The sequence below is a fragment of the Equus caballus genome, chromosome 16, assembly GCF_041296265.1.
Source record: "Equus caballus isolate H_3958 breed thoroughbred chromosome 16, TB-T2T, whole genome shotgun sequence".
Lineage (NCBI taxonomy): Eukaryota > Metazoa > Chordata > Mammalia > Perissodactyla > Equidae > Equus > Equus caballus.
This window is the reverse complement of record NC_091699.1, coordinates 76,819,868-76,832,871: the sequence shown is the minus strand read 5'-3', so window position 1 is coordinate 76,832,871 and position 13,004 is coordinate 76,819,868. Positions and strand designations below refer to the sequence as shown.

General features: G+C 50.3%; 1 protein-coding gene across 4 annotated transcripts in view; it reads left to right on the top strand.

Moving 5' to 3' along the window:
- GALNT15 (polypeptide N-acetylgalactosaminyltransferase 15) overlaps window positions 1-13,004 on the top strand; it is a 44,020-nt gene that overhangs the window by 17,480 nt on the left and 13,536 nt on the right. For 2 of the 4 annotated variants that reach the window (XM_001496032.5, XM_005600916.4), the window contains exons 2-5: window positions 852-1,018; window positions 4,129-4,333; window positions 9,849-10,016; window positions 12,692-12,809. In XM_001496032.5, coding sequence (XP_001496082.2) covers window positions 852-1,018; window positions 4,129-4,333; window positions 9,849-10,016; window positions 12,692-12,809 — 658 coding nt within the window. Of the gene's footprint in view, window positions 1-851; window positions 1,019-4,128; window positions 4,334-9,848; window positions 10,017-11,907; window positions 12,090-12,691; window positions 12,810-13,004 lie in introns of those variants that run through there. The other 2 variants (XM_070239066.1, XM_070239067.1) reach the window with 2 other exon arrangements.

Sequence of the window (13,004 nt, the reverse complement as noted above, 5' to 3'; positions counted from 1 at the left end):
AGACCCAATGCAAAGCAAACACAAAGCATCCTCTGCACCTTGAGAGGAGGAGGGAGCCAGACAGCCTCCCAGTGGAGGTAACGCCACACACTCTGTCCGTCCATCCAGGAGCCAGCAGAGTGGAAAAGGTGTGATAGCTCTGAAGGTGTGATACCCAGCTCTGCCACTTACTGGTAACGTGGCCTTGGATGTGCCTTGCTTCCTTTCTGAGGCTGAGTTTCCTCACCTGTAAAATGAGGGTAAGATGGCCCACCCACAGAGTTTTATGGGGTGAACACGCAGTAATGTATGCAAAGGGCCTAGCATGGCGTCTGGCAGGTTCTTGGCATTCCCAAGTGTTCAATCCTTGCCCCTTATTCAATAATAATAATATAATAATAATAATAATAAACATTTATTAGGTGCCACATGCTGTGCTAAGTTGTAGGAATACGAAAAATAAAGAAAATAGCATGCCTGCCCTTAAGCAGGTGATAATTAGTGTTCACAGGACTCTTACCAGCCTATGTAAGGCTCACACAGCCCTGTGAGATGGGTAGTATTGCCATTCATCCCCATTTTACAGATTAGGACAGTCACCTGCTCAGAATGGGGGTGACACCTCTCAACTGCTACGAGAGGTGTGGATGAAACACTGTCAAGAGCTCTTAGGCTCTGAGGACTGGGAGGTAGCAGACAGCACTCCTGTTGGGTGTCCTGGGCTTTCTGTCTGGAAATTGTCAGAAAACACAGTGAGAGCTGTTGAGTTGGGAGGAGCAGCCGCAGCCCAGGTCTGGGGAGTGAGTGAGAGAGGGCGGGATGCTTCCTGCGGCCTTCTCTTCCTCAGGGCTCCCTGGTTCTCTTCCCTGCAGGTGTCTGCAGCAGCATCCTGGGGACAGCCTGCCCACAGCCAGCGTCATCCTCTGCTTCCATGATGAGGCCTGGTCCACGCTCCTGAGAACCGTGCACAGCATTCTCGACACAGCCCCCAGGGCCTTCCTGAAGGAGGTCATCCTGGTGGACGACTTCAGCCAGCAAGGTGGCTGTGGGCTTCTTCCAGCCTCCCTTGGGTGGGCCTGGGCCCTGTGGGGGGTCCCAGGCAAACACTGGGGTTTGGAACCTGTTTAGACAAGGTTCCCAGAAGCAGACCTCCGATGGGAATTCAGGTGCAGGTAACTTATTGGTGAAGAGCCCCCGGGGGCAACCAGTGAGGAAGTGGGGGCAGAGGACAGAGAAGGCAGAGCAGCTGGCACAGCGAAAGTCCCGGCCGGACCCCATGGGGTTTCCCCCAGGCCCCAACCTCCACAGTCCGATAAGCTTCTCCCCAAGATGCTCAAGACAAGGGGGTGGCCATTCTGAGTGCTTCCTGCCTCCTAGACACTGGGTGGAGCACATGTCACATATTAGTCATTAAATCATTTGAATGTGCATCAGACTCACCTGGCAGGCTTGTGAAAACGCTGACTGCTGGGCCCACCCCCAGAGTTTCGGGATCTGGGAGTGGGCCCAGGAATCTGCATTTATAACAAGCTCCCAGGTGATGCTGATGCTCCTGGTCTGTGGACCACACTTTGAGAGCCACTGCTCTAGTCTTTGGCTGGGGCCAGGGGTCTGTGTTTCTGGCTCAACTAAATGGCCTGCAGAGGCCCCCCCTGGCCTTGTGGGAAGATCAGACCGCACAGAGGGGAGCTGAGTGTTCACTCAGGTCTGCAAAACCCCTTTCTAAGGCGAATGAGAGAGGATGGGATAGAGGCCAGGTGCCTCTGTCAGTTCTTCCTGAGGGCCTCATGTCAGGAATTTGCCCCACCTGGCCCTGGCACTGAGTCAGACTAGCAGGAGGCCCCAGGGGTGTGTGGGGTTACTGAGACCCGTCTGGCTGCATATTAGGCAGGATGAATAAGCAGGTCCTGGGCTGGGCTGGGTTGGCCAGAGACTCCCCAAGCCCTCGGCTGGGGCAGAGTCCTCCCAAGAGCACACTTATGGCCCCTCCCCCATCAGCTGATGGACTGTGCTGTCAGTGTCCCTCAGGAGACTTCCCTTCTCCTTGTGTGTGTAGAAGCAGAGGAGCTGGGTGCCAGGGATGTGGGCTGCCTCCCATGTCCTCAGCTCTTTCTGCGTTCCCTTTAGCCATACTTGGAGGGTGGCTTTTGGCCTCATAATCACAATGAGGCTGCTCTACCTCTGGACATCACATCCACATTCCAGGAAGGAAAAGGATGGAAAGCAGATAGGCAGAGGCTAGCCAAGTGTGTCTTTTTAGAAAAAATCAGTGAAACAGTAGTTTTTCCAGAATCTTCTCATCCATTATATTTCTACCAGAATTGGATCAAAAGCCTACCATTAGCAGCAAGGGAGTCTTGGCAGGTGAGTGCTTTTAGCTGCCTGAACAAAATCAAGTGTCTGCTAGTAAGGTGGAAGGGGAGAATCAATGTTGGGGAAAATGACTAGCAATGCTCCACGTGGTGGCATCACTGATGGGCTGGTTCTCAGACATTCAAGTTCAGAAATTTGAACAGCTTCACTAACAGAGGCCCTTCTCTAGAGAATGGACTTGGAGCTCCAAGCTTATCAGAAAAATAATTCCAAAGTAATAGACCAGTACAACATTTTACCACTGAGAAATGCAACAACCCAGCGATTGGGAATCCTTATATCCACCGCTCAGGACAGTTTCCCCTGAAGAGGAATCTCCCTGGGGAGCCACATGCCACTAAGAGGGCAGCTTCCCAGGGAGTCTGTGGGCCTTTGGGTGAGGCTGCCAGAGCCTTCCCTGCCTTTCTGGAGACCCAGCTACCACTGCAGCCAGGCTAGGTGTAGCCCAGCCAAGACCGCCTCCAGGCTGGAGAATGGGGGTATCTCGCTCTCTGGCTCAGTTCTCTTCAACACACATGTATCGAGTGCCTACTGTGGGCCAGCCCTGTGCTTGGGGTTGGAACAGCAGAAATGTACGAGGGAAGTTCCCTGCCCTTGAATCTTACTCCAGTGGCTGGGGCCTCCCCATTTCCAAGACTTCACGAGGACACTGCTTCTCTGTCAACACATTATTCCTTCCATCTCCACTGGCTTGTTCTTGCAGGTGTGTGTGCTTATGCGCACACCTGTGCACACACACACACACACACACACACACACACACAGTTACCTTAAACACAAAACTTGAGAAGCTTCTCTTGTTCTTTACTGCCTTCTCCTTAAGGCTCTTTCTCTCCCTTGCCCTATAGAACCACTGTTCCTCAAAGAGTGTCTAGATGCCTGGTCTCAGTTTTCCCCTTGCAGTTTCTCTCTAATCCACTGCATTGCCCACTCAGCCCCCGCCACTGCCATGAGACATCTTTGGCCGGCACCACTGATCTACCAGTTGCTGAATTTGACGAGCCCTTCTGTCTTTGACTCCCTTGACCACAGTCTCAGGTTGAGTTCCCTAGAGTTGGAGCCTGAGATGGGGATTCACGTGCATGTGATTTTGGGGGGCTGTACTCTCAGGGGAACCCTGTAGAGGAGTGGGTGAAGCAGGAGAGGCAGAGGAGGAGGTTGAGCCTCGATGCGGTTTCAGATGAAGTCCAGCCACGGCCTGATCTCGTTGGGAGCTCTGCACGTTGTAAACTGCCCCTCAGGGTGTGTCCTGCCCTGAGGCAAGGGGGCTGGCTTTTGTACCCCTGCAGGTGGGTCATGGACTCTGGGCACGTGGGGCCAGGGATGGCGTCCTGCACGACTCCCTGGTACTTTCAAGAGAGGCAGTTCCAGTACCAAGGGCACATCTCCAGGGAAGGATGTAACGAGTCAGCAGCTAACCCACAGCAGCCGGGGCGAGCCAAACCAAACCGAAGCAGTAAAGGGACCCAGGGCACCTGTGTAGGGCGCCAACAGAGCCTCGTGGCTGCATTTAGGAAAGGTCAGCACATCTTCTCCTGTCCTGGTTTTATGACACCATCCCTCCTGGTTTTTGATAGAGAGAACCCTGACCCAAATTAATGAAGCAACTTCCATCTTAGCAACAAAGACACTGTAACAATGTATGTGATTCTCCGGACCCTTGTGCTCACACAGCTCCCAAGAGAGAATTGCCGACAATGATCCTAGAGATGGCCTTCACAGTCTCACTGACTGTGGCATCTGTGACCCCACTGACCACAACCCTGTTGATTCCAGGACAACTCAAGTCCGCTCTCAGCGAATACGTGGCCAGGCTGGAGGGGGTGAAGCTGCTGAGGAGCAAGAAGAGGCTGGGCGCCATCAGGGCCCGGATGCTGGGAGCCACCAGGGCCACCGGGGACGTGCTGGTCTTCATGGATTCCCACTGCGAGTGCCACCCGGGCTGGCTGGAGCCCCTCCTCAGCAGAATAGCTGGTGACAGGTAACTCAGCCCCGGGGTCTGCAGAGCAAGAGGTGGGAGTGGCAGAAATAGTCTACTCCCTCAGCCACTCATGGAACATCTGCCCACCATCGCAAGAGTGCCTGAGTCTCCATCATTAGAGAGTGATCTCTTCCTTTTGGCTTTTCAGATGTATGAGTCTTTTAAGAAGTATAGAGAGGTAGGGTCTTCCAGCCCATCTACCTTGTTTCACAGATACAGGAACTGAGGCCTGGAGAACAGCTTCTATTAAGTTGCAAATACCCCTGGGAAGGGCAACACCTTATCATGGTTGTCACTACCTTTGATGAAAAATCAGCAATTTTAATCAAGATTGTAGCATAACCTGGGGAAAATCTCTAAACTTTGTTAGGCCATAGGTTACTCCCCCGTATAAAGAAAGTCTCAGCCTCTGATTGCTAAAGTTCCTTCGAGAGCTAGCATTCTTTGGTTTTCCGGTTTATACGAGGGGTCTCTAACTTTCTAACCAAGCCAGCCCTCGGGAATGTGAAGCTGGAGAGGGTTGCATTGCACACCCCACAGTCAAGCATTTAAAATCTTTCTTTGACCAGTTCTCCGTTCTCCCTTTCCTGTCTTGCTGTCACTCTGTCCCCTACTTCCTTGATCCACTCAAACAGTTCCTAGCATGTCTTGTCAACCGTTTCCTTCAATCTGACTATCCCACTCAGGAAAACCAAAGCCTGATGGCCAGCCCGCCTTGGACCCCCTCAGGCATTCCCCTGGGGCTCGTGGAGGCCTGTCCCACAGTGGGAGCTCAATAAATGATGGTTTTGATGATGTCCAGCCAGATAGGGCTGGTGCTGGAACCAAGCCTATGACTTCTGTTCTTGCGCTCCTTCCTGTGGTAGATGTTGACTGTCTCGTCTGAAGTTGTGGATGACCACCTATAAGAAAAACATTTTGAGGGGCTGACTCCGTGGTGTAGTGTTTGGGTCTGCCACGCTCCCCACTTTGGCAGCCAGGGTTGATGTGTTCAGATCTGGGGCGTGGACCTACACCACTTGTCAAGCCGTGCTTTGGAGGGGACCCACATACAAAATAGAGGAAGATTGGCGACAGATGTTAGCTCAGAGCCAATCTTCCTCACTAAAAAAAAAGAAAGAAAGAAAAGATTTCTGGACCAGGGAGTAGAGGAGTTAGCATTCCACCAGATGGTGGAGATTTCAAGCAACACAAGGTAAATCATTACTAGTCCTGTGATTCCTTTTTAGTAAAGAAGAATGATCAGAGCTCAAGTGAAATCAAGAAGGATTAATTTTGCCCAATTCCAAGACACAGATTACAGCCCTCTCATGGTTCACATCTCATGAGAAAAGGAGACGTGTGTGAATTCAGCACCAGAAGTAGGACAAGAAAATGCACAAACCCTACAAGGCTGCCATCTTGGATTCTGTTCTCAAAATCACAATGACTGTGTATCACCAGAGCAGGACCTAAAATTGGTCCTGCCCGTTCCCTGTCCAATTCCCATCCTGTGTATCACGGATGGATGGCTCTCAGAGAGACCTTTAGGATCATCTAGTCCTATCTCATGACTTCACTGTTGAAAAAACCTGAGTTCCAGGAAGGGCAAGGAGACCCCCCCAGGGTCACACAGCCACTTCACAGCTGGGCTCTTCTCTATGCTTCTTTTATGCAGACATTTAGGAATTCAGTAATTAACAATATTAGGCCTTAAGTACGTGTGACCCTAGCAGACTTTTTTCATACAGTGTCTTCAATGACCCCCCTGTGAGATACCGCAGGCAGATTTTTGCTTCCCTTTCACAGAAGAGAGGATTGGGACTCAGAGAAGTAAAATGGTGTGCAAGAGCACGCAGAGATTTTGTAGCTGAGTCGGGTGTTCTGACGCCGGGTCCACTGCTCTTTTTATTGTATACGAATTTTTTATGAATTGGAGAAGCTGAGCAGGGAGAGACATTTAGTCATCCCCACCCCCACCCTGGTTGTGACATGTGTTAAAACCTTGATTAGATCGAGTCCCTCGTGTCTGCTTCTCACATTGGCGCCACCTTCACAGATCTGGAGATTTCTCACTGTAGGCTGAGAAGGACTTGGCAATGCCTCAGTGTCCTCAGCTAGGAATAAAATGGGGCTCCTGAGAAGCCTTCTGTGGTTAAGAGGGATGAGTCTGTGAAATTCTAATTTCCTGGGTTCTTCCCCTCCCCTCTTTAGTAAGCTTTCTCCCCACACCCTCTCTCCCTCTCATTCTCTCTGTCTCTCACACACACGCGCGCGCACACACACACACACACACGACCTCTGGTCCTAGACCCATGCTGGCTTGGCTTCCTCTTCGTGTCCCCCTCTTCTGTGATCTGACCACCTTTTTGTCATCCCACACCTCACTCACGGCTTCCTGTGCCCCTGGCGCTCTCTGGGCCCCGGTTCAGCTTGCAGTCCTTCAAGAGTGAGGCTCTGAAAGAAGAGCTCCCTCTCCCGGGTCTGAGCTCTCCTCTGTTCCACGGCGAGGCCATGTGAGCTGTGCTGGGAGAGTGGCCCCTTCCGAGGGGTTTTACTCCCCAGTGACTGCTCAGGTCCCTCCTCTCGGCTGCCCCGGCAGCTCCCCTGTGTCAGGCAAAGCTGTAGAAGCCGCTGGGCTGGGCTCCTAACAGCTGCTGCTCTTTGAGAGAGGAAAGGGGCCCCAGCTGCTTCTGAGGCTTGTGGCAAGAGACACTGTGTCACCAGGAGAGGACCCATTGCCCCCAAAGCAGAGAAAGGTCTTTAAGAGCTTTCATTAAAAAGGTGCCGTGGGACGGTGAGTAAACAGTGTAAAAGACATGTCAACTATTCAGAGAGTTATAATTTTCTCAACACCCTGGTCAGAGCACTCAGGGCCTGATTACTAGCCCTGGTTCCCTGCCCCTGCCCACAGAAAGGGTCTGCTGAGAGCCACATGGCAACTTGGTATGAATCAATAAAAGGAGTCCCTTCCTCGTGACCCTTTACTCCCATTCCTCAGACAATTTGTCATAATACACTCATTTTGTTAGAGCAAGACACTTTAATGCTAACTGCCAGAGGATTTAGAAATAAATATGCAGATTTACGGTGTCTGTGATATTTGAGGCATTCTTTAGGATTGGGCAGTGCACAATCCACATAACTGTACATAGCAGCCCCAGACAGAGTGTCTGTAAGAGCAATTGTTTTTAGGGCAGTCCTAGGAGGTAGTGATTGGTGGCTGGCTTCTACATAAAATAACAAAGATGAAAATCAAGAGTAGCTGTCATTCCAGCTGCCAACTGCCTTGTGCTGATTTCCAGCTCTAGTCCCCAAGCCAAGGAATGAGAGTCATGGCTCGAGAAGAATGAAGATTTCCAAGGGAAAGTCGGCAGCCCTTAGTGAAGCGCTGAGACGCAGCGCCGTCTTAGGGGGGATCCTGGCTCAAGAGGCCGCCCACACTGTTTCCCACTTGAAGATTGGTCTGGACCCCCATCTTAGAGACGCGTAGTTCCTAATGTCACCTAGAGCTCAGCCAGGGCTGAGCCTGCTCAATGGGGAGAAGCAAGGCGGGGCGAGGAAGAGACCACCTCCCACCTCTCTGCCCTTCAAGAGGTCAAATGATTGAAGCTGAGTTAGCTTTTGAATATCTGGACGGCAGTTTATTAGTTGACCTCACATATTTCAGTTAACCCGTCTTTGCTGACAGCTCGACTGCCTCTGTTTGTCTTTTGAAACCCAAACGCTTTGACCTCCTGGAGATAGAAAGACTTGTGAAAGGGTCAACCCTGTGTCTGCCTGAGAGGTAAAACCTAGTTCACGAACAAGAGAATGATGGAGTAAGCAGACACTTGTAGCTCCTTTCAAGCCAAACAGGGCAGCTTGGCTATGTTGCTTTAAGTGATTTCCAAGAACACCAGACACATGTGTAGGTATGAAACCCAAAGCTAAATATAAGAGTGTTTGGGTTTTTTTGATCACTCTTTTTGAGTCACTAGACTGCAGTTACTCCCCAGTTCAGCCCTGGTTAAGCAGCCGCTATGGTCCATGGGAATAAAAACCAAGACAGAAAACCTCTTTCACTTCATTCATTGAGATTTTATTCTTCATCTCTATCCGAAATGTACTCAAAGAGGTTCATGATTAATCACTTATGTGTCTGGTTAAAATAGAAGGAAAAAGAGATTTCAGAAAGGAAAAGATGGTATTGGGAATCAGAGGTAATACAGTTATCACAAGTGAGCTTTATATACGACTCTGAGCTTCCCACAAGACAGAGCAAAAAGTGAAAGTTGATGAATTTTAGAGTTCTCCTCAAGAAGGACACGGCTCGGAGGTCTAGGACAAATTGATTGTGTGGATGCTTGAATGCAATTTCCTTTCTCGTCCCGTTATGATTATTAAGAAGGCACGAATTTGACAAGATTCTTCAGAATTCAGCCACACGGCTTCCCTGGCTCTTAATTCTGAAATTCCACAAAATGCTTTGCCAATAGCCAAACCCATTCCATCTGCTCAGTTCATTGCACAGTAAGTGGAGACTTGGGAGGGGGCTGGTGTCCTCCTTTCTTCCTTGATCTTGCTTCTCAGTTTTCCTAGGTCAATGCAAGGTGTCCAAAAATAGTGGAGACCCAGACAGATTAAGTTTCCCTTCCCTTCCAGAGGGAACAACGTGAAAAGGGAAGGAAAAGCCCATCAAGATCCTTGCTCTAAATATAAACCCCATGACTCCTCATGCCAACATCAGTCACTTAAGGCCACAGATTAAAGCAGATAATTGAATCCCAGGACCACCCTGGCCCTCTCTGTATGGCCTGGGCTTATGCCAGCCCTGGCTGACTCTGAGATGAAAGAAACAGAGATGGAAATCCATAGGAGTGTAAACACAGCCTGGCCGGCATCTCTCCTTCCAGGAACCACGCTTGTCTTAGAGTGATACCTTCCAGCCACCCCCGAGTTGAGGCCTGATCCATTCCATTGCACAGATTTTAGAAGTAACAGTCTTGAGAGGCCAGAAAAGATGGGATTGAGATATTGGCTAGGTGGAGAGCAGCTCCTGGAACACCTGAGCGGTTACCTGCTTAGTTCAAAGGTGAAGTTTCTGACCTGTGCCAATTTCCCACATGACCTTCTCTGAGGTCGTTTCCCAGGCCGTGAAGAAAAAGGGGGATAAAATACAATCCCAACAGCATCAGTAAGTGAGCAAATACACATAGACTCAGGACTTGGGTTTGCTTGTAGACACCATGTGCTAATATTAATTTTAATAATGCATTTTAGTAAGCCCAATATATCCAAAATATTACCATTGTAACATGTAATCAATATAAAAATTACTGAGGTTCTTACATCTTTTTTCATACTAAGTCTTCTGCATCCAGTATGTATTTCACCCTTATGTCACATCTCAAGTTGGACAGACCACATTTTAGGTGCCCGATCGCTACACGTGGCTGCTGACTGCCATATTGGGCAGCACGTGTGTAGAGTGTGTTTCTGTCCCCTAGCAAGCGAATGGTTTGTATTCCCTAGCTGATTCCACCATTCTTTCCAGGAGCCGGGTGGTGTCTCCGGTCATAGACGTGATTGACTGGAAGACTTTCCAGTATTACCCCTCCAAGGACCTGCAGCGCGGGGTGTTGGACTGGAAGCTGGATTTCCGCTGGGAGCCTTTGCCGGAGCGTGAAAGGAAGGCCCTCCAGTCCCCCGTCAGCCCCATCAGGTGAGGCCCCGTCGCACAGCCGGCTTTCCCTTGGCTTCCTCAGGGTGGACTGGGCGGCCAGCCTGCTTGGGATCTAATCCTGCCTCCCTTAGTTTCCTAGCAAGTTCATTAATCTGTGCCTCAGTCTCCTCATCAGTAAATTGGGGATGACAACAGGACTTGCCTTAGAAGGTTGTTGTGGAGATTGAATGAGTTAATGGATGAGAAGCATTTAGAGAGTGCCAGGCGCTCAGCTTCAGGTGTTATTATTGTCGTGTTGTTACATTAATGGACTCCAGCACAGCTCTTCCAGGTGGCCGCCATGGACGCCCTGTGGGACAGGGACAGAACCTGAGCTGGGATCTTGATCCAGCTCTGTCTAGCCAGGCAACATGGGAATTTCCCTCGCCTCAGGTACTTCCTCAGTAAAAAGGAAGAATTCGGCCAGGTGAATGCTAAGCCACCATAACTCTCCAAATATTTCCAATTTGGGGGGTTCTTTGGTTTGATTTTTGGACATGTTTGATTTTTGGACAATTATTCTATTTAAGTAGATGTTCTAGATATCTTCTGTTGCACAACAAACCGTCCAGACTTAGTAGTGTGAAACTACAATAGTTTGTTAAGCTCACGGACTCTGTGCGTCACGAACTAGGAAGGGAGCACGGGGGGTTGGTCGTCTCTGCTCCCTGGTGTCTGGGGCCGCAGTAGGGCTGTTCTTTACTAGACGGGAATGGCAGGAAATGGCTCAAGAGCTGGGGGCTGGAATACCCTAGAGATCTGTTCACATGTCTGAAGGTTGATACTGGCTGTCAGTAGGGACATCAGCTGGAACGGTGCTGATCTCTCCATGAGGTCACGGCACGTGGCTAGTTGGGGCTCCCTGCACCGTGGCGCTGGGTTCTGAGAGTAAGTATCCCAAGACAGCCAGGTGAAGCAAGCTGTGTCCCCCTCCCTCTTTAAAAAAATAATTTATTGGGGTGAATTTCACATAACATTAAAATTAACCGTTTAAAAATGAACGAGTCCGTAGCATTCAGTTCATTCACAATGTTGTGCAACCTCTGCCTGTATCTGGTTCCAAAACGCTTCCATTACTCCAAAGTAAAATTCCTTCCCGTAAAGCACTGTCTCCCACTCTCCCCTCCCCCAGCCCCGGCAACCCCCAATCTACTGTATGTCTCTATGCATCGATCCGTTTCAGACATTTCATATAAATGGAATCATCCAATATGTGATCATGTGTGTCTGGCTTCTGTCACTTACATAGTGTTCTGGAGGTGTGTTTCCCCTTCTACTGCCAAGCCTCAGAGTCACCTAGGGTCACCTCCACCATAGTCACAGGCCCACCCAGGCTCCTGCGAAGGAGACGTAGACCCCACCTCTCAGTGGGAGCGGTGTCAATGTCACCCTGTAAGAAGAGCCTGTGGGACAAGGGATCTGGTCGTGTCTGCCTTTGGACAGCGACCTTCATCTGCCACAGTCAGTCTCCATCATATACTGCCCACCACCAACCAATTATCCAAGTCGTTTCTGACAGCCTGGTACAGGGACACGGAATGAGGCATTGGGCACAAACAGGCCTTCCGAGGGTCTGCCCAAGGGAGTGTAACTCTGGCAGCAGATGTGTGATAAGCCACAATCTTAGATATGCAAAAAATAATTCTCTTTACTTTGTAATAAGGACTTCGATAATTTCTTTCTTGACCCCTCTTTCTACCTAGTGGCAGAAAACTTCCGGGCAAACTAGTCAGATTCAGTGATTGCTTAGTCATCTCATATTTATCTTTTGAAAAATGTTTATGCTTTTTTTTTTTTTTTGCTGTGGAAGATTGGCCTTGAGCTAACATCTGTTGCCAATCTTCCTCTTTCACCCTCCCCACAAAGCCCCAGTCATAGTTGTGTCTCCTAGTTATAGATCATTTTAGTTCTTCTATGTGGGATGCTACCACAGCATGGCCTGGTGAGTGGTGTGTAGGTTTGCGCCCAGAATCCAAACCAGCGAACCCCAGGCTGCTGAAGCAGAGCACGCGAACTTAACCGCTTAGCCACGGGACCAGCCCCTGTCATCTCATATTTAAATCTATCATCCAGGTATGTCCCCCTTTCTGGTCTCCCTGAAGTTGATTTTGAGCCCCAGGCTCCTGTGGGGACAGCGTGTGTGAGAGGGAGTGTCCCGCCCTGGGCTCAGGGTGTCCTGCATCGGTGTGCACCACAATGTCCCTTCACTGGCTGTGGCATCTGGCCAGGGGTTGGCAGCCCTGCCCCCACGAGAATACACCCTCCATGTGGTAACTGCCAAAGTCCCACATCGGGATGCAGGAAGAAAGAGGAGGACAGAGCCTGACCGTTTCCCTTTGTTCAGGCCTGGTGCTGCCTGCCTTAGGATATCTTGTTTTAACCAAGGCCTCTTCCCAAAGGTCTTTCTACAGGGACTCAAGCCAGAGGGTAGGGAACTCTCGGGACCGGCCCCGTGGCCCTCCCTATAGGAGCAGGACCTGAGGAGGGGGTATAAAGGGCCCAGGCAGTGACAGTCTCTTTTGATAAAATACTGGGGTTTTTGACCTGGTTGCTTGGCTCCAGTCCTGCAGTTAAAAGCATCAAATCCACTCTCTCGGCCACTGGAGCTCCCACCTGGTGAGCCTCTCTGATGTGCTCCAGTTCTGACTGGTCTGTTCCGTCTTCTTTCTGCCCAGGAGCCCTGTGCTGCCTGGCGGGGTTGTTGCCATGGACAGACATTACTTCCAAAACACTGGAGCGTATGACCCTCTCATGTCACTGCGGGGTGGTGAAAACCTCGAACTGTCTCTCAAGGTATGTCCTGGACCAAGGGAGGACCCAGGGGGGCTCTCTGGAGTGGTGCGTATGGTCACAGCTCGGAGGCAGCATTAGAAATGCCGCCGATCAGGGATAAGGCTGTGGGCAAATTATAAAGTCACTAAATGTGGAGTGTCAAATCTCCTGTTTCTTCCCCTTTCCCATCTCTCTTGTACCCTACCTTGATTTTAC